The sequence below is a fragment of the Manacus vitellinus genome, unplaced genomic scaffold (genome assembly GCF_001715985.3).
Source record: "Manacus vitellinus isolate BGI_N305 unplaced genomic scaffold, ASM171598v3 scaffold_111_pilon, whole genome shotgun sequence".
Lineage (NCBI taxonomy): Eukaryota > Metazoa > Chordata > Aves > Passeriformes > Pipridae > Manacus > Manacus vitellinus.
The window spans coordinates 247,751-268,410 of NW_021938850.1; the positions used below are offsets into that span (position 1 = coordinate 247,751).

Here is a 20,660-nt window from a genome sequence, read left to right on the forward strand (position 1 = left end):
AACTCACTAGACAGGATCTCCATGTTTTTATATTTTTGTTCCTGAAGTAATCTTTCTCCTTCACTCTTTCCCTGTGGAAAACTGCTCAGCTTCACAACAGATAAATAAAAAATACAGTATGAGCATCAGTAATATCCCAGCTGATAAAGGTGCTCAAAATACAGGAGAGCTTGAAAAAAAATTCAAAGAAATCACTGCATTGTGATGAACCTTAGGACATGATGCTGCAGCACAACACAATGAGTACGTGGCAAGCAGGACTGCATTTAGATTATTTTTGCAAATGACATCTGTTAATCACCATGACCTGTCTGGATCCTAACATTCTCCAAGATAATCTGCATTTAATTTCCTAATTCTTTATTATAATTAATAGCAGATATTTGTATTTAGTTCAACATGTGACTGTTGACACAAAGAGACGGACTTCAAACCACTCACACAGAAGTAATATGAATTGTTAGACTTTTTGGAAAAGCAAGACACTAGGTAGGTCTCCAGGGAAGGAGAAAACATTATTCACATCTGTTTTGGTTAGAACTTTTTCCCCAGAATCTAAAAGAATGAAACAAAATAGGGACACAGAGACTTACATTAGGAGTGCAGAGAACAACCTCAAACCGTACAGGTGAAAGTGTCACGAGAGTGCTTTTCCTTTAACTTTTATCCCATATCCCTGATTGAACTAAGCCAAATCCTTCCTCCAAGATTTCATATCAAACAAATAGGCTTCACGCTAACTAACTTCATTAAACAGCATCCAGAAAGGTGTATTCATGCCTTAGTCAGCCACTAGTATGCTCTTTCAACTTGCACCACTCCTGACAGGACCAGCAGTGCTGGGCCCCACGTCACTTTGTGCTGAGCACTGTGATCTTCACATGCTTGGAGCAAAGGCAGAGAACCTGCACCACTACCAGCACCTTCTTCAACATGTCTTTTATTGTTGCTCTCCATCAGGAGACTCTGTCTCAGTAATCAATGGGAAACGGTTGAGAAAGCTGTAGAATTTGAAAATGACCAAGATGGATAGTTTGTCCAAACTTTACTACACAGTGTCAGATGCACTGTGGTTATGACCAGCACTACCCCAGCTGATGCTCTCCAGCACCTCTCTCAACAGAAAATGGGAATTTATGAGGCATAAAGAAAGATCAAAGGGACAGGTACTCTTCTGACTAATGTAAACCAGAAACAAGTAGAAGTGAGACTCAGCTAGAGCCAATTAAATGCAAAGCAGGTGTTAAGACCACATAATTTTACACTTATACAGCAACACTGTGATTGTTACAGTAGTCTGAAGGGCAACAGAATGACAAGTTGGTATTCCAGCACAGGAATCCCCTTTCCTCAGGAATGCAGCAGTGTTCATGCTTTCACCATTTCTGGACCTGAATAGAGAGGGTACATGGAATTCAAGAGGGATGAAGCCTCTGTGGGTACTCTGCCTTTCAAAGGGGTTCTGTAGTCCATAAAGGCAGAGACTTGCACACAGAATCCATTTTCTGTGCTATTAACTCTCTTAGTTTATAATGGTGTTTGTCGTAAGGCAAAAATTGTGTGAACAATTTCCTTTGCATTTCTGTGTGTTTTACCTTGGCATGGCTGGGTGCAGATAGTAAAAAATGTTGCACCACTAATATGGGTGCAGGCCTTGTGCCAGATGCCAAGGGGGAGTTTTGGCAGGTGAATAAAGTTTTCTCATCTCCTATGACCACCTGTTGTGGTCCAATTAGCAGTGGACAGCAGAGTATGTTTTTCTTATGTAACCAATGTAGTGTGAACAAGAAGCTGAGCATCATGAGCACTATATAATCTGTGTTTCTCCCAATAAAGTAGACATTTTGCCTGATCATATTGATCCTGGAGCACTCTGTCTGTACCCTTCCATCAACAGTTTATAATGGTGCTAATACTGCAAATGATGTTAACCCACGTTACAGAACACACTAAAATTTTCCATAATTTATACATTAACCTGCAACCAAACACTAGCTCCTTTTTGCCCTGTGTCCCAGTATGCATAGCTGCCATTTCTCTTCCAAGCCATATATTGTTTCAATTCCACAAAAAAGACCAGAATTATTGCCTTGCTGCTCAGTATAAAAGGAAGAATATATTTGACACCAACAGAATTGAAGAGCTTCTGTCTGCAAAGTATTAGACATTGGAGGCCTTCCACAGGCCTTTTTATTTTTTATTGTTGCTTCTGTAAAACTGTTGATGCAAGGGAAATACTCTGACAAAACTTAACTGATGGCAAAACAGTCAAACTGACAGTCATTATCAAAAGAACTGTTTCCAGAATAGGATGATAAGAAAATTAAACTAAGCTTCATTTTGGCTTCAGACAAATAATTCCCTGAACACTTTTCACAGGTACAGAAGTTGTGCTAGAAGTTTGTCTTCATTACCCAGCCCTTACTGACGGGGCTGACTTCATGGCAAGTCTCCCAGTAGGACAGCAACCAGACAAGACACCTATCAGACATCATTTGGAATTATATGCCCCATTATGAGGTAGGTAAACACCATAAAAGCTGGGGCAGATATAATCTTCTAGTTCATTTAGATTTCTAGATTTGATAAAAAGTATTTTACTGTTTCCTCAGTGACAGAGTTATTGTGCTACTCCAATGACTGCTGAACAGGAGGAAGTCACCACATGAAATATGTTAAAGTAGACAGAGCACAATATTGTACATCAGTACACGCACTAAGTTACCTCCAACATGCACTGTAATAAGAACAGTGTATTGTCACAGGAGTCTCCATGGTATACCAGTGACATACCATGGCATAACCAGTGGAAAGGAAGATAAGACCCTGCCAGGGTCTATGTGTCACAAAACATGAAAGCATCTGAAGCAGCTGAGAGCTGGAAGGATCAACACAGATATCTCAATTCCTTCCAAACAAAACTGGTTGACATTTCAAGCCCTTCAGAAGTATTTTGAAGACTTTCCCAAAGCCAGGTCTGCCAAAAGGCATTTTGCAAGAGAGCATTTAGACAGATTTAGTGTCACGAGATGGCTTCCTTAAAAAGTTTGCCCTTGCATTGGTGCTCTCCACCCACTCCAGCAAGAGTCCACCTCTTCCTCATCATTATCACCAGCCAGAGGATGGCTGCATTCTGATGATCTCAAGGCTCAGACATCCACTCCAACTCCCTGCAATGTGACAAGCTCTCACTGCAAGTGAAACCTCTCAGCATCCAGGTAGACTTAACTTTTCATTTAAAACATCTTCAACTTGTGTTTGTAACTTGCCGAAACATTTTAATTGAATTTATTGCAAAGATGTGCTTCACGCAAGACAGTATCTACCCTTCTGAGTAGATAAGGACAGTTAGAGGTTTGACTTCACATCTGTTCACACTGTGATACTGCAATATATTGGAAAGAAAAATAAATAATCTTTCTGTGAAAATTAAATCCCTTCAGATTACACTTAAAAACTCTGCTTTAACCTTCAGGAAGGTGGGTTGTCATAGAGGATTGGTTAGAAATGCGAGGACATATGAACATGGCTAAGGCTATGGATGAGCTGCTAAAGTATAAGACACAGTCTGACTAGGCCCATGAGAAAGTCTGAGATAGCAGGGCCGTGAGAAAGCGGCAGTGTCCTTGGGTATTCTAAATTGAGCTGAAAAACAGGAGCTAGGCATTACCAAAACAAAGACACTTAATGAGCCACCTGTGTAAACAATGGAAAGCAGTTAAGATGATGTCACCACCTAACTGAGTACCAGTAATGAGCTTAATCTCTGTAATATTCATGAACCTATTATAGAGTGTATATTAAGCTGCTGTCAATCTACAATAAACGAAGTTCCTGGATTCTCACATTGAGGTGTCTAGAGCTTTCTGTCGCGACAGGTTGTTTTTTTGATTATCTTGTTTTTGAAACATTGTCCCTGCTAAACAAAGTAACCTGCTTGGGACTGATGTACAATTCTGCATGAGTCCCCCATCATCCAACTGCTCTTCCATCCCAAAATACATCAGAGAAAGGTCTTGCAGGGGAAGAGACAATAAACAGTGAGAGAAGAGAAAGCTAGACTCATCAAGTGTACCCAGTTTGGTCTGTACCAATCAATCATAGACACTGTAACATCTGCCAAGCAGGTTCAGAAGCTTTGAGGAGTCTCTAACTTGCATAGCCAACACTTCCATGGTTATAAATTAAGAATAGCTTTGACAGCCTCTCAGAAACAAGCTCTGTACAAGGACAAACTCAGCTTCAACGATGCAGCTATTCAGTTTGGAAACGCTGTGCATGTATTTTCCTTAACCCACATTAGCTTTTCCTTAAAACCAGCCCTTTGAAGGCACTACAGGCCCCAAAGGCCTGCACCCTTCTCCCCACTGGCTGCCTTTACCCCCGGTGCAGTTGGATGGGATGTGGATGGAGTGCATCACCTGGCATCACATCCTGGCTCATGCAGCTGTGCTCCTGACATGAAGGGACTACCTGGAGCTTGCTATTTTGCAAGGTGGATTTGAGGAAGCACTTACAGTCCTGTCTCTCTTGCAGCTCTAGAAAACAGGTAAAGCATTAGCTCCTCCTCCTCAGAAATATGCCAGACCAGCTTATCATCTGTGTATTTTATCCTGGAAAAAAACTGAAGCCAAACAAAAGTCCTTGAAATGAAACTGAGGATATCCTTTGACTTTTATCCAATTCTATTCAATTTATTTTAAGATAGTGTACAGAATATTAACCACTTCTAACAACCTTCTGCCCAGCAGATAAATTGAGGGATGTAAGGAGGGAGTCTGAAAGGATAGAGGCAAGATGGAAAGGAAGAAACAAACAGTTACAAAACTCATGTACTGTTGCATTTTTATATACATGGGGAATTAATGGAAGTGCAAAAATCTTGGGATATGGTGTGTTAAAAAGTTAAAAGTTTTGCTGTGGTATATTGATTTTTGCATGCCTACCGTGTTTTTTAAAAAAAGGTCCCAGTAGTCCCATCTGAAGTTATGCACAGCAAAATAGCTAATCAAGACTAGCTGATTCATCACTATTACAAAGATTTGCACTTTTCAAACCATTAACAAACCTCTAAGTCAGCTCAGCAGTCAAGTTCTTCAAATACTAATGCATAAGGCACAATAAGCACTTCTACTCCACGTACTAGTGTACTTTTTATCTTCCCCTTGGCACTCTGTCCATCCCACTGCAAACACATCCCTTTCTTCTTTTGGTCATCTGCTCCAGAATTTAATGGAAGGTGCTTCTATACATTCAGTCATGCTCACTCCTATACCAGCAATTAAAGAACATGACTTGGTGGGGGGAGGCTGTTGCCAAAGAGGTCAGTCAGGTGACACCCCCTATTTTCAAATTCCTTACAGAGCATTAGTGCCTCACTGTACAACACAAACCAGCGAGTCTGAAGTCTGAAGCAGCTGCTCCTGTACTGCCAAGTGGTGCCTGTGGGGAGGTGACACTGCACCAACCACTTTGCACCACACAAAAAGAGAAGGGGAAGAAGAGAACAGTACCTCAGCCAGAACCTCTAAAAGACAGTCCAAAATACAGGGTTGTGTGGGATGTCTCCCACGATATTCGGATCCTGTTTTCCTTCCTAGTTTTCCAGGACTGGTGATCACTTGTGTTTTCCCTACCTTCATGAACCTGGGAGACCAAAAACATGCCCTTCTATTTTATCCTGTAAGGAAGAAACAGCTAAAGGAGAGGGAAGGATACGGGATACAGGACTATACAACTTTTTTGCCTTTCACTTCAGTTCTTGTGAAACACTGGAACAACCAATGATGCATGCTTACAAGTATGGGTCACTGAATTGCCAGAATGCTAGAGAATCCAGCTGAATTGATAGAGATCATCCTTGTGTGGAGGAGAGAAACAGAGAATGCATTACATCTCCATCCAAGTAATACTTTTTGGCCCTGTCTCACATATCATTCACCTCTGGAAGCTGCAGAAAAGAATGGTCTATGAAACTGCCATGAGTTAGATAAAAACTGGCTTGATAGGTATTCTGAGGGCAGCTCTCTGTGGTTCATCAACAAAACAACAGGAGGGATCAAGCACAACTCCACTGAGGGCCTTCCTGGGTCTAGTCATGGTCAGTGTTTATTATCAAGCTGGATGATACACAGGTATCACCACAATGGAAAGGACTGCAGGAGACCTTCACAAATTTGAGGAAAAGGCCTGAAGATTCCTGCTGATGGATTTCAGTAAAGACAAATCACAGAAGTACAGAATATTCTGAGTTTGAAGGGACCCACAAGGATCATAGTGTCCAACTCCTGACCCTGCAGAGGCCCATCCCCAAGTCACCCCCTGTGCCCCAGAGGATCAGCCAAACCCTCCTGGAGCTCTGGCAGCCTTGGGGCTGTGCCCACTGCCCTGGGGAGCCTGGGCAGTGCCCAACCACCCTCTGGGGGAAGAACCTTTTGCTGAGATCCAACCTGACCCTGCCCTGACACAGCTCCAGCCATTCCCTGGGTGCTGTCCCTGCTCCCCCCAGAGCAGAGCTCAGTCCCTGCCCCTCCTCTGCCCCTGCCCAGGCAGTTGGAACTGCAGTGAGGTCTCCCTTCAGTCTCCTCCAGCTGAACACACCAAGTGCCCTCAGTGTCCTCACACGCCTTCAAATCAAGGCCCTTCCCCATCTCCATGTCCCTCCTTTGGACACTCTCCAATGGCTCAATCCCTTCCTTCCATTGTGTCCTCCCCAAACTGCCCCAATATTGAGGTGAAGCCACCCTAGGGTAGAGCAGAGCAGGACAATGGCCTCCCTGATGCCCCCAGGACAGGGTTGGCCCTCCTGGCTGCCAGGGCACTGCTGACTCATATTCAACTTTCTGTTGACCAGGACCCCCAGGTCCCTTCCCTTGGCACTCCAGTACCTCATTTCCCAGTCTGTCTGCACATCCACACTCCTCCAAAGACAACAAGCACTTGCCCAGAAGACAAGAATAGGCTTTGCCAGCCACGTGAATTAACCTCCTACAGTGGTCAGTGGGGTCAAGTCAGAGTTTCAACAATGATGTCTACAAATACTTAGGGTAAAAGCTATGAAAATGATCAGTGGCTAAATTACATAACAAACAAGCTAAGACCAAAAGAATTAGAGTTATTTAGACTAGCAAAAAAGAATCTGAAAAAACATAAGTCTTTAAAAAGCTTCTACAAAGATAAAAGTAACTCTTCTGTTCTCCCTATCCTTAGGTGAAGACAAAATAATAAGTTTGCTGTGTTGACACAGACAGGTACAACCCTGCTTTGAGACAGGATGGACTAGCAGACCTCTTCACCTTCCAGATCTACTTCCCCATAATTTTATGAAACACTTACATCCTTTTTCCATAAGGGATTGTTTCTGAAAACAACAGTTAAAAACTACAGCTTTGGCTTTGGCCAGGTGAGTTTAATCTCTCAAACAGACTTTCAGTTTTGTGCCTGTGCAAGTTATGGGGTGCTTGTGGGATTCTGTAGCTACTGATGATAACCTTGAATTTGGAAAGTAAATGCTTTTAAGTAACTAAATTTCTATGTCTCAATCAAGAAATTGGTTAGATAGCAACCATTCAAATTTCAAAGTTTTGACATTATTGAATATTCCTGAAATCAGTTTTTACTGAATTGCTGCAAAACGTTAACTGTTTTCTATCTATTTCTTTGCATCAATTAGTACAGAAGGAAGAAGCTACTAGTCCTTAACTCAGCATCTGTATTACAGGTTATTGTTTTGCTCTCTCTTCCTTTTACAAAAGATAGAAAATGCAAGACTGCCACTTGGGAATTGGGAAGATATGATTCTCTCTGTAGAAAGGTTACAACTTTTGGCAATAGATTTCATCTTCTTTATAAAGGTCTGCATCTGCTGAGAGGGTTTAGGAGACATGATAATCTGCCACTATCCATTCCGAGTACTTATCTGATAGTGCACTATCCCCTCTAGAGTGACAGATAGATAACATGAGCATTAACAGAGCTAGAAAAGGCCTATTAATTCTACCTCTTTATAAACAAGCTCTGGATTGTTTAAGCAGGAAAGCACTAATCAAAGTAAGCAAGGAGACACTGAGCACTTGCAGGGAAGTCCCTGGAGTAGACTATGTGCTAAAGATGAAGTAAATGTTCGAGAAAGCCTATGTGGGAAAGAGGACCAGTTAGCAAGTTATATGTTACCCTTTTTATACAGCTGGTTTGTGTTGCTCTTGCTTGAACACAGAAATTCAAGTAAGCAAAAAGAGCAGGTTTTAGCACTAAGCTGGGAGGGTGGGATTGCCCAAGGGCAGAAGGACTAAAAGAGCAGAACCTCAGGTCCTGTCAGAGTTCTGTAGAGCAGTAACATGTAGAATTGCTTGATAAAAAAAGAGGGACTGCAACATGATGAAGCATAAAAGACAGGGGAGTATTTCAGATGAACAGAACCAGAGCACACAGGTTTGCTCCCTGAAGGGCTGTGCCCTGCTGCCATAGAACACTGGGCTTGAGAGCTCCTCAACCCTGATGACACTGCAAGGGCACCGAGGGACAAAGCCCTAACAAGGGTTCAAAAGGAGGCACAGCAGTAGCTGCAGTAGCAATGGAAACAGCATATATACATGCAGATTAAATCTGAAAGCCAGGGAACTGTCGTGAAGAACAGAGGTAAGTTGCTAAGCCACAAGAAAAATAAGAATTGGTATGCACATGTGCAAACACACGAGGCAGTTTTACACAGACACAAAGGGACACAGGGCAGAGTTTGAAACATGGGAAGCTTTACTACAGGAATATGAATGAATACAAAAATACTATTTCAAGAGAAAGGTTAGCAGTGGAGCAACTGTGATAAACATCAGGATGAGGCAGAACGTCTGCTGCTGGAACAAACCCTGAATTAACAGGTTTGAATTGTCTGTCTGAAAGAGTGCAGGACACTAAAAGTTTCAGTGTTAAGACAAACAATGGCATGAACAACTCAAATTAAGTTCCTTGGGGAGTCAAATGACTGCAATTAATCTACAATGTCAAAACCTCTCCCCCTCCTTAGCAGAGCCAAAGCTGAGAGAAAAGCCACAGAACATTAGAAGCAGCTGTCAGAAGCTAATCTAGAGAGACTCCTTAAGCACTAGCAAATGCCACTGGGCCTGAGAAATCAGATGGTAGGCAGCAAACAAAATTCACTTCATCTCCAATTGGGAACCAATGGCTTAGACTGTATCAGGGCTACCAATCTTTAGAAGCCTCTGGAACAGGCTTTGTGACAGTATGGGGTCTGTCTGATCGTGTGAGAGGAAACCCTGAAAGCTCAAAGTGCTGCAATAAATTCAGGATCTCATTACAGGAACACTGTAATAATTAGTTGAAATACCTTCTATAAAGCTAAATAGAATTACATCACAAGTGCATAAAATGCACTTCCCAAATTTACATGGACAAAAACCTATGCACAGACAAGATGCCAAAACACAGGAATCCTCAAGTTAATTCTGGTTGCACAACATTTATCTGACTGTTTCCCTTTGTAATGTGGGGCTTTGTCTTTTAAGGTACCAATGTGTCTAAATGAGCCAAACAGTGAAAGTGTGGTGCACCTATGCAAGCATGAACCTATGAACACAATGTTACCATAACACATTCCTGGACTAAAAAACCCCATGAAAACAAAACTTACTAAAAACTCCCTCCGAAACAAACAGACAAACAAACAAACAAAAAATGTTTCTGAAATTGATAATCTACCACAGGTTTGTTGTTTGTTTGGGTTTTTTAAAAAATTGCATAAACTCATTCAGACCACAAAAAACAAGAGATTTAGTGGAGATGATGGGATTTAATAGTTGCAGTAAGAACTGTAGTTCAAAATGTTGATTCAGTTCGCTTTGGAGAGTATGAATAACAGTTACTCTAATCTTCCCTATGATGTGAAAATAATTGCATGAATATAATAAGTGGAGGAATTAGCATAGCAGGGAAAGGAACTGGACTCTTGTATTTGTGAACTGCTCCAACCCCTGCCAGTACTGGCACTGCTGAGGCACTTCACAAGTTCCTGCACACCAGCTGCCCACACTGCTTCATGGGGGCCTGAAGTTATCCCTAGCTGTTAGCAGAGCTTCACACCCACTCTGCCTCTGAACAGGTTGTGGTAGCAGAAAAAACCCATGATTTCTGCCTTGGATGAAGAAAAATCTGTACAAGGATTAGCATAATTGAAGTGAAATTACTGTGGGAGATGTAAAGATATGTGCTGATGAAGCTTTAATACAACGTCTGCACCATACAGCAGTAATGGGCTGAAACTAGCATTTTTGGTCCCTATTACCTCATAGCTGAGCACCTTCACAGAGTGAAGTTTTTAGTCTGCTCAAACATCTCCTAATTTCCCACTCTCTAGGGGGGGTCTGAAGTTCCCATCTAAAGCTACATGAAAGAACATGCTCTCACAAGAGCTTTTGGATAAGAATATACCTATTCCACATTTGGATTAATCAATATCATATCAAATTAAGAGAATGAGCCAGAATATAGATTTCACTGCAGGTTAGGTTGTATCTGTAGCATCTGGGCAGTAAATATCTTCGTAAAGCTGGGCTCAGGGAGCAGAAGCACTGGTTTGCCCCTTGTGCAGAAGGGACCTCTCTTCAGAGGCTTCAACCTTTATGTATTGTTACTTAAAACCACACAGTACCTCATGAGTCAGATCAGTATCAGGTTTGATTTGCCTCTGGCTATTCCCAGCCCCCAGCACTTGCAATAGTCCCACAGGCCGTGACAGCACAGTTTGAGGCTCCAGACTATACATCCTCCCACTTTGTGGTTCCTTGGGACCAGAACTGGGCAGAGTTCCTGCTGCAGGACTCAGCTGGTTTTGTTCTGAACTGAGCTGCTGCTGAGTTAAGGCATGATGAGGAGCAAGCTTCCAGGCCTGAGGTCTGTCTGCCTTAAGGGGTACTTGATACACCCTTAAGGTGTATATACATACCTTGAATGTCTGTGTTCTCTCTTCATATAACATCATGTGGAAACAGGTGCATTGAGAAAGACCTGGAAGCACTTACACCAGTGCAGTTACAGGGATCTGGCTTTAAGACCCTGTCTCCATTGGCAATCATATTAAAATTATTTCTCCCTGTGGCAGTGCAAATCTACCAGTAGGCAGAAAATCCCTGACATACCACTGAATTATGTAGACACGTACAGTAACAACCTCCAAGGCATCTGAGATAGGTGATTTGTAAATGCATTTATTCGATCAAAAAAAATATTTTAGCATCTGCTTCTAATCTTCTGTCATAAAATAAGTGAGTATAACTAAGGATTAAAAATCTAAATCTCCAACAATGTGCTTGATGGTATATTTTGCTCTACTTATTTTCAGGGGTTTGTACCCTGCCACAGATCTTACCAAATCAATACTCTCCCAAAAGCACAATTCATATTTGCTCTGAATGCCTCTAATTTGAGGTAGCATGATTTATGAATGCTTCAAGGGTACCTGCAGAATGGACGGATGCTCTGCAAAGAAGTTGAGTTAAAGCCAAAATCATAAAAAAAAAGTACAGACAGAATTTACTCTCATTTACAGAGGGTTTTTGGTCTCCAACTGTAAGTTAGTTCAAGGTTTCATCGGATGTTTCCCCAAATTATAGGTAATACATATAATTGTGAAAGCACTCTAGCACTGAAGAAAAACATTCTTCAGCTCCCAGACCACCCTTTTAGCTGTGGTTGTGTGTAGTTTTAGGAGCTGGGAACCAGTCCAAGGGGATGACAACAGGTCTGTCCAAGCACAGAGGTAGCAAGGACACAGCCAACAAACACCAAACCCAACAGCTACAACAGCGAGAGCAGCATAAAGCAACAGGTCATCAACATTTCTTCATCTATTATGGTCACAAAACACTGCCCCAAACTTTGCAGAATGTTTCTTTTTTAGCAGATTTTGCCTCTTAACTACATCCAGACACTCCCCTCCCCTGCTTCCCCCAGTTTGAAGCAAATGGGAACATTTTAATGAAGAATTTGGAAAACAAAAGCAAAACTGACCAAGGTCTGATCTTACTGGAACTCTTCTATGTGGCAGAGTTATAGGGGATCATAGACTTGTTCTACCTGCATAGAAAAGGGAACTAAAGAAATCAGAAAATAAAAGGAAAATTCTTTCCTATTCTTAAATCTTTTATTAAAAATGCTCAACAACTTTAGGTTGTGCTCAGAGATGAAAATTTCCACTAATGTCTCTGGTTTCAACCATTTCCAGTCAAACACCTGAACGATACCTCACCTCTCGAACACAGCTAAGAGGGTGGAACTGAGCAAACACCTGCATTCACCTGCAGCAAAGGCCAAAACTTCATATTTTCCAAATTACTGTCTACACTAGTCCCCTCTCCATAATAATTATTTCCTGTGCTAGACTAATGAAGAATCAACACTCAGGTTTGGGGTTTTTCCTGTGTGTGGTTTTTTGATTTTGTTGTTGTTGCTGTTGTTCCTTAGGTTTTGGGTTTTTTTCTTTAAACAGAACAAAGGAACATTTCAAGTAAGCCTGCTCCATCTTTAGAAGAGAATAGTTCTAAAAAGGAATATATATATAGCCAATTTCAGTGTCTTATTTTAGTGTTATTTCACACAGCTATGAGAAAGTATCTGGAATTTCTAGACATTTATAAGTGAAAGTAGTGATCATTTGTAGTGAATATAAAGATGTTAGAAATATTACATTGCAATATAAGCACCCATTGTACAAACATATCAAAGAAGACAACTTAATGTCACCTTTAAAGGCTTCTAAGTTACTGAAATCTGTATTGCAATACATCAACAACCACCCATGTTACATTAATGTTCTAATTACACATATAAGTAATTCTTAGCAAAGGAACAGAGTCAAAAGGAAAAACACAAGCTCATATAATAAGTAACAAATAAAAATATCTTGGTCTCCAAGTGAACTATTTTGCAGCCAGAAAAACAGAATTCCAATAAAAATTATCCAGAGCTGAACAGGTTTCTAGCACTGTGCTCCTATATCCTGTCATGCAATCTGAACTCTGTGTATCAGTAATTGTGACAGAGGTCCCTTCCAGTGAGGTAAATGCCATCCCTCCTGCCTGCACAGACCGAGCAGGCACTGACCACTGTGCAAACCAGCACAGGCAGAGCTGCTCCAGGAACACAGGGCTATTTGCTCCCGTTTGCTCCTTTCACCTTTGCACAGACAACTTTCTCACCTGACACATACTTGACTTTGCTGGGAAAACACTGGGGAGACTCTTCTGGAAAAGGTAATTGCTTCAGAAACAACAGATACTGGAATGATAGTAATTAATTCTGGAAAGGAGGTATAAAAATGTTCATGCAGTTAATGCAAAGCAAATGCAATAGTAATGCAAATGCCTCAGCATTTGACTTGACAGCTTATTTTTAAGGTGAGAATTTCTGCTGCCATTATTTGAAATTAGTTGTCATTGTCAGAGACCTTAATTTATTTGTAATTATGTAATTGAACTCCAGTGACATTCTAGGAGTAAACGAAAAGCTCCTGAGATATTCATTTTGTAATAAGGAATATAAAAATTCATGTGGTAACAAATACATGCCAATTTACACCTTCTCTTAGTATAAATAACTCTTAATTAGGCCATTTTTCATATTTGTTCCTAATTCTGCAGGAGGATTTCTAGGATTACATGACAGCACTGATTTTACTGTAGCAGGGTTAAAATTCCATCTGCTTTTCTTGACTTTAACATTATCCAGTAAAACAGATTTAATACATAAATTTTCTTTACTTTTATTCAATCTTTTGCCAGCCTTTGCTAAACCATATTTTGAAGATAATAGCTGAACAAAGTGACATGGGTGTTTATGCTAGTATTTAATTATTGCTATTTTCCTTGCTAGATAAACATGATACAGTGATGGAAGAAAGAATACAATCGATGACTTGGGGACCCCTTTGTTTTAAAGAAATACCTCATTTGCATCATCAAGGAGTTATTTTCCTTCAAAATTCAGTGATACCTACATCCCCTTTTGAAAGGATAATATAAGCCCTAAGGCTCGCTTACTTGTTAAAACCCATACGCTTTACTTATCCAGAAAAACCTTTAAGAAAAAAAGTTAATACGTTGGTAAGTCAAAGAAAGACCAAATCTTCCCCTCCAATGGGTGAAAACAGAAATATTTCTCCTTAGATTATTTTGCTGAACTGTCTGGAATAGCAATTACATTTTTTGTTCACCTTTTTTTGTTTACATTCAATCCATCGCATCTTTAATCTGCAAATATCACAAAAAACCCACTTTAGGTAGCCACCTGAAATCATACACCTAATTATCAGCTGTGCTTCCATTATCCCAAGAGGGCCTTTCCTTTTTCCAGGTACTAAGAGAGAGAAAGAATTAACAATAAGAACAATAATTAAGAAAACTTGATAAAATAATACACAAGGCAAAACACATCACAGCTTCAGATTTTCTCTAATATATCAAAAGCAAACAAAAGTCCTCAGCAAAGCATAAAATAGAATTCCCTCTTTGCAGCCTTTATGATTCTTAATAAAGATGAAGCCCACACTGAGAATCAATGCACTGACAGACACCACCTTCCTCCCACAGCCATCTCCTGCCTACGGTGGCTACACTCAAACGGGTTTAAACAAAAGTAAACAGGAGCTGGAAAACTTGTGTTCTCTTACCATCTGACAAGTCAATTAGCCCGAGGTAGTGGAAAAGTTTCAGAGAAGAGCACACCACCACTACAATCCCTAAAGTCTGGAGTCCCTCCGACTCGCCTTTAGTCCACATCTTTTCAGGCACCACACGGATACCTACTGGTGTGACTGCAAACAACTGCCAGACATCAGAAGCTGAGAAATCCTGTTTGAAGCCTTCCTTCCAGCTGCTCAGCTAAGTGCACAGCACATTCTCCTCTCCCCCTCTCTCATTCCCTTTCTTTCCCAACCTCTCCCCCCTCCTCTCTCACTTGCCTTTTTTTTTTTTTTTGAACATGCGAGCAATTTCTGCATTTAACCATAACCTATGTTTTTATTTTCTTTCACCTCAGGGCAATTCTCTCAGGAGTTTGCTCTGCCCCTGAACAATTGAGCACTGTGCTGCTAACCTCAGCAACATCTCACACAATTTTATTTTTTTTTTAAATACCTGTGATACCAGTCAACTTTTACATCTGAGATTTTCTCAGTAATTCTGCCAATGCAGGTGCTTTTTGTCAATGCCTCTTCTGTACTGCATAAGAGAATATGGGACATTGTAGGGGAGGAAAGGGCTTTCCTTTTCTAAATGCCTCACCCATGACATGCTGGGACATACACAAGCACGCTTCCCACATCCACGTCTGTGCCCACACAGAGCCCAGGACCTCCAGAGTAATTCTTTCTGTAAGCAACAGCTGCCCACAGTTCCCCTGGGTTGTCTGCTGGACAGCAAGCAGTGCACCCACTGGCATTTCACAAGTACCCACCACTGGAGTGGGCCGCTGCTGGCTGGAACAAGCCCCCCTTGCAGGCAGTGTTTCACCAGGCTGCTGGCATGGGCAGCACTGCCGGCTCCTCGCAAGTCAGTTATGTATTTCCCCATTATCACCACAGATGAGAAAACACTTGGCAGGTTGAGCGTTTCATCAGGATGGCAGATGCAGTATTGCAACACCAGTAAAAGCTGTTTTTTTCAAGCACGCTATTAGATACTGGTATTCCCACGTGGGATGTTCAGAAGAACAGACATCATCCATGCCTTTAATTTTACAGGACTCAGAGGCTGTCTCGTTTTCCCCTCACTCCACCCATCTCCAGGCAGGCAGTAACTCCCTCTCCCCGCAGTCCCCAGGGAGCAGGGTAGGCTGGCTTTCACCCTCCGCACTGCTCCACAGCTTCTTCTGGTGCTGCCTCTGCCTTAAACTGCTGCCGATCACTAACATCAGGTGCAGAATCTCAATGGGATTTTGTGTATCACATTAACTAAATAATGCACTTGAATTGCTGAGAGAAACCCATATTAAAGCCAGGTTGGAGGTGCAGAATACTCATACACACTTGAGTGATCAAGTCAAGAAGCAATGAACACTTTAGTTGAATTTGAGCTTTGTTTCTGTATGCAGGTGGCCAAATCACACTAGGAAATGTGTTATTCATGAGGATTCTCTGTCATTGGCATCTACCTCTCCGGAGCTCAATGGCATAATATCAAAGCCATTTCTCCTGATGAGTACTTTAGGCCAAAGGACTTTTTTGTGCTCTGTAGCATCTGCCACATCAGGTTTTCATTGCCCTGGATGTATTACTGTGATGCCACGTTATGGTTCATATTTCCCAGATTAACACATTCAGCTTTAAAACTATCAAGGAACTGAAATCACTGTACTGTCAAATCTCTCCCAGACAAGTTGAGGAGAATATGAAGCAGTAACATGTGACAAGCAGACCTGAAAACATTCAGATAATTCCTTGGTTTATCATGTCCTATTTCCATTAAAAAACCAAACACTACTGTCGGACGAAGGAAGAAAGAGACCCTCAATATGAGAATCAGCAAGCTTCGTTTATTGATCATTGCTAACAGCTTAATATATGCTTTATAATTAGCTCATACATATTGCAAAGGTTAAGCTCATTATTGGCTCTGGCTTAAATGTTGATCTCACCTCTTATGTTGACACTTAGATGTTAATTTTGTCTCTCACTCCCTTCCTTTGTTGACACAGGTGGTACTCAGTTGCTTTTTGTTTTGCTAATCGCAATGGCCTGTTTACCAGCCAACTAACACGGTACAAGGGCACTGTAACCTCGCTAAGATGTTCCCACGGCCTAGGCAAGCCGTGTTCTATAGCCAATTCCCTACACACTACTACACAAAAAAACCCAAATCGACAAAAACCCACTGCCCATCACATTAAGTTTGGATAGGCATATTAACCACAAAAATAACAAGGTTCTTTCCTGTCTATAGAAGGGATGTTTGTCAGATTTACTGGCTGTTTGGTGGACTCTGCTGTTTTCTCAGATTACTTAAATTAACAGATCCAAGAGCACACAGAAAGAAAGAGCCCACCTCACCCACTCGTTCCCACGCACATTATTTACTTGCAGATACACCTAATCACAAAGTTTCTTCCCAGCAATGCACAAACCTCCTGAATCCAATTACCACAAAAAAAAAAAATTAAAAAATGATGCTATGAGGAGCAATGAAACTCAAAGCACTTGGCTCCCTAAAGGTGTGCCTTGCAATTCTATGTTCTCTCACTGGTAATGTCACACCTCTGCAGCTACTAAAGCCCTGCAGCAGCACCTTAGCAAGAGGCAGGGGGAAGGACATGGAAAAGTGTTAGTTCTATTATTTGTGTTACTGCAATTTATGCCAAGTCCAACATTTTTGATACCTTAGGTGTTCCTGATACGAGCAACTGCAAAAAACCCATGCAACTTCAGTCCCCAGAGCATTCACTGTTTGAAGACCCCATGCATGCCAGAAGCTCAGAATTCATTCGACAGTCTATCCGATGCTGCCAAAGCCAAATCATGCTTTTTCTCAGGTTGAGACAGTTTTCAAACAGGCTTGGAGGGAATGTTGAATGAGAATTTTCACATTCAGAACCTTCAGGCTGCTTTGGGATCACCTTGATGCCAGCAGTTCTGTTTGGATGTTGCTTTTCCTCTCTCATTTTCCAAAACTTCTCAGACACTTGGATCATTCTTCAGTTGCTCATTGCTGCCCCAAGAACAGGGATTCTTTATGCTGGGCACATGTTGGGCTCATGCTGTGCTAACATTTTAAGGAGAGTGCTGCTAGTTGCCTGACATGCAGAGCACCAAGTCCATCCATCAAATGATCCAGTTTGGAAGCCACATACTGACCTAGTGCTATGGTTTACAATTAATTAAAACAAATCAGCGCTCTCCTGTTTCTTAAACATTCAAATCATCACAAGTGACTGACTGAAGAGCTGACTACAGATGGCTCATGGAAGGCAAATTCTGTGGACCCAAATATTTGTGTGTGCTTTGTCCATAATAAGAACTCATTTAAATAAAAGATAGAGCTTTCCTCAACAGCTTACTGGGCCCATTACCAACAGCAATACTCATTCTTTACTGTAGTATTGAGCTAATGAGAGAAATGGTTCCGGGACTTAAACCAAAGAAAGGTTATTCAGGTTAGTTAGTACAGAAATAGATGATCATCAACTCTTAACAAGAGACAGAAATATTAATCAAGAGTTTATTACACATTTTACTTGTGTCACTTCTGGAGCAATGAGAAAAACCCAAGCCAATGCCAAATAAACAGCAGGATTCGATTTTTTTTTTTTTTTATTTCTACAGAATTCTACAGTCTAAAACCACGCTGCATATAATTTCCTTTTCTTTTTCATTAGCTTCTGATGAATTTTTTCACACCAACCCCTTGGCTGGGGTGGGGGTGAGTCTTCAGGTTTTAGTGTTTGCTCGGCTTAGACCTTAATGACTGTCCTACTGCGTGCTAATGACCCCTCTTTGAAAGCAGCAGCGCTCTTTTGTTTTCCTCTCCCCAAGGCAAGGGGGAGGGAAGATTTTCGCCGTGTTTTTGCAGAAGTCGCAGTTGCGGAGAGAGAGGGAAAGGGCGTGGGGGGCAGGGCTGGCTGTATTTGGCTAGGAGGTGCTTGAGTTTTGGTGGGATTGCTGGTCCAGTGGAGGTCGTCGGGAGGAGAGTCCTTGCCAGCACCTGTTTTTTTCCTCCATCTTTCTCCGTGTTGGCAGCAGCTTACTCTCATCGGCAAAAGAGAGGGCGGTGGCCAGAGCCTGCCTTTAACAGTGTGAGTCCACAGGAGTAAATGACCCTTCCTCCTTTCCTCCCTTCCCGTGCTGGCAGCGGCCCGCGCCTCCTCCTCCGGTTCGTTCAACAGTGAAAACGTCCCTGCGGTGCCAGTGGTAGAGGGGCTGCGCGATACCTCTGCTGTCACGGAGACTGCCAGCATCGTGTGAGTTTTCCCCTTTTTCCGTGGCTCTTGCTGCTCCTGGCTGGACGGACGGACGGACGGACGGACGGACGGACAGACCGACACTCGGCCCCTCGGAGCCGGGGGTTGGATCCGCAGCGCCCCCTGCCGGCCATGGAGCGACACTGCAGCTCCACCTCCCGAGGCGCCAGCGCCCCCTGCTGGCTGTGGTTGTAACTGCGCCGAAAGGCAAAAAGGGCTTAATTGTTTTAATTGTTTTCAGTGAAAGTTGAGAAATGGGATTGTTGCTTGTTTGTTCGTTGTGTTGCCTATATATGTGTGCATATATATATTCTTTAGTAAAGACCTGTTATTTTTCTTTTCCACACCTTTCGACTGGAGCCCCTTAATTTCAAAGCTGTAATTACTCGGAGGGAGGAGCTTGGTTGTTTTTCCCATATCCTGCCCTCCTGACGAACATTTCTCTCTCGTTAAACCGAGACAGCATATCTGTCTCAGCTTTTAGATTGATGCTTCCCAAATATTCGTAAATTTGCTGCAAAATACATACTGTTACCCTCAGAGAGGGTAGCTTAAGGGACCAAGTGATTTTGACTAGAATCAGATGTGAAATAAATTCCACAGACTAGACTCTGGTTTTCTACTGTAGTCACTGAACAACAGATTTTATATAACAGCAACTGGAAGAACACTTTTCTAGTTATATACAGACAAGGTTAAGTAGGAACTTTATAAAGATCAATCAAAATAACATGTAATAAAAAGGATATTCTGGTAATAAAAGAATTGCTATGATGAATCATATAAATTATTTATGTAATCTATGATCAGCTCTTAAAATTGGTTGGGGGAAAATAGTACATCACACAAAGGTGCAAAAATCACAGCAAATTGGAGAATAACACTCCCCATAGCAGAAGCTTTTCCCGTAATCAAGCTATTTGGAACAGATTTACACTTTTGAACAGGAGGATTTGTCTCCTCACTTTGTTAAAACAAATGCAGCATGACATATTCTCAGTACACACACCTTCAAGAAAGCCCTGGTAGTATTCTATGATTAGCCTGGTTTAAAACCCTTTTGTAATTTTGATTGACTATTCCTTTGCTATTATGCTATAATAAAGAATAAATAGGAACATATGATAGATTCTCTTTGTACAGTTCATTATTTCAAATATCTCTAGAACAGTTCTGTTTATGGATCTTCTGACACTCAGCAGTCCTGACCAGTCTTCTAACACAGTTATTGACCATAAATCTATTTCCGCCACAGATCTCTGAAGCCCTTCCACTTCTGTTGTGTTGTAGAAGTGGCATAATAAGACCACTCACAGCATTACAGGTGGCTACAGCATCAAGAATATGAATGTACTATTGTATACATATTTATCCAATATGATCTCTTTGTGTGTGCATAAAGTCAGTGGGTTTTATTGCTTTGATTTAAAGTTATTCACACCAAAATGAAAACTAGACCTTTCTCATGCGTGATTTTAACTTACCTAGTCCCAAGCAATGATATTTACTGCTTAAATTGCAGGTTTTTTATCAGCTTGCCTTGGTCACCGGTCATGTCTCTGTCCTGTTCACCATAGGTGATTAAGCCCCTTCTGTGTTTCTCAGACTTCTCTGGATCTGACTAGTCCCAAGTAATTTGTGCCATCTGCAAATTGTGTGGAGAAAAAAAACTACTTTTTGATAACTGCTGACTATAATTTCAA

General features: G+C 41.5%; 1 protein-coding gene across 6 annotated transcripts in view; it reads right to left on the bottom strand.

Annotated features, from left to right (window-relative positions):
• LOC103764022 (Kv channel-interacting protein 1) overlaps positions 1–20,660 on the bottom strand; it is a 476,628-nt gene that overhangs the window by 41,307 nt on the left and 414,661 nt on the right. The window contains exon 1 of one of the 6 annotated variants that reach the window (XM_008930873.2): positions 14,678–14,855. The exons of the other annotated variants lie outside the window; for them this stretch is intronic. Coding sequence (XP_008929121.2) covers positions 14,678–14,786 — 109 coding nt within the window. The 5' untranslated portion in view covers positions 14,787–14,855. Of the gene's footprint in view, positions 1–14,677; positions 14,856–20,660 lie in introns of those variants that run through there. 6 annotated transcript variants of the gene reach the window in all.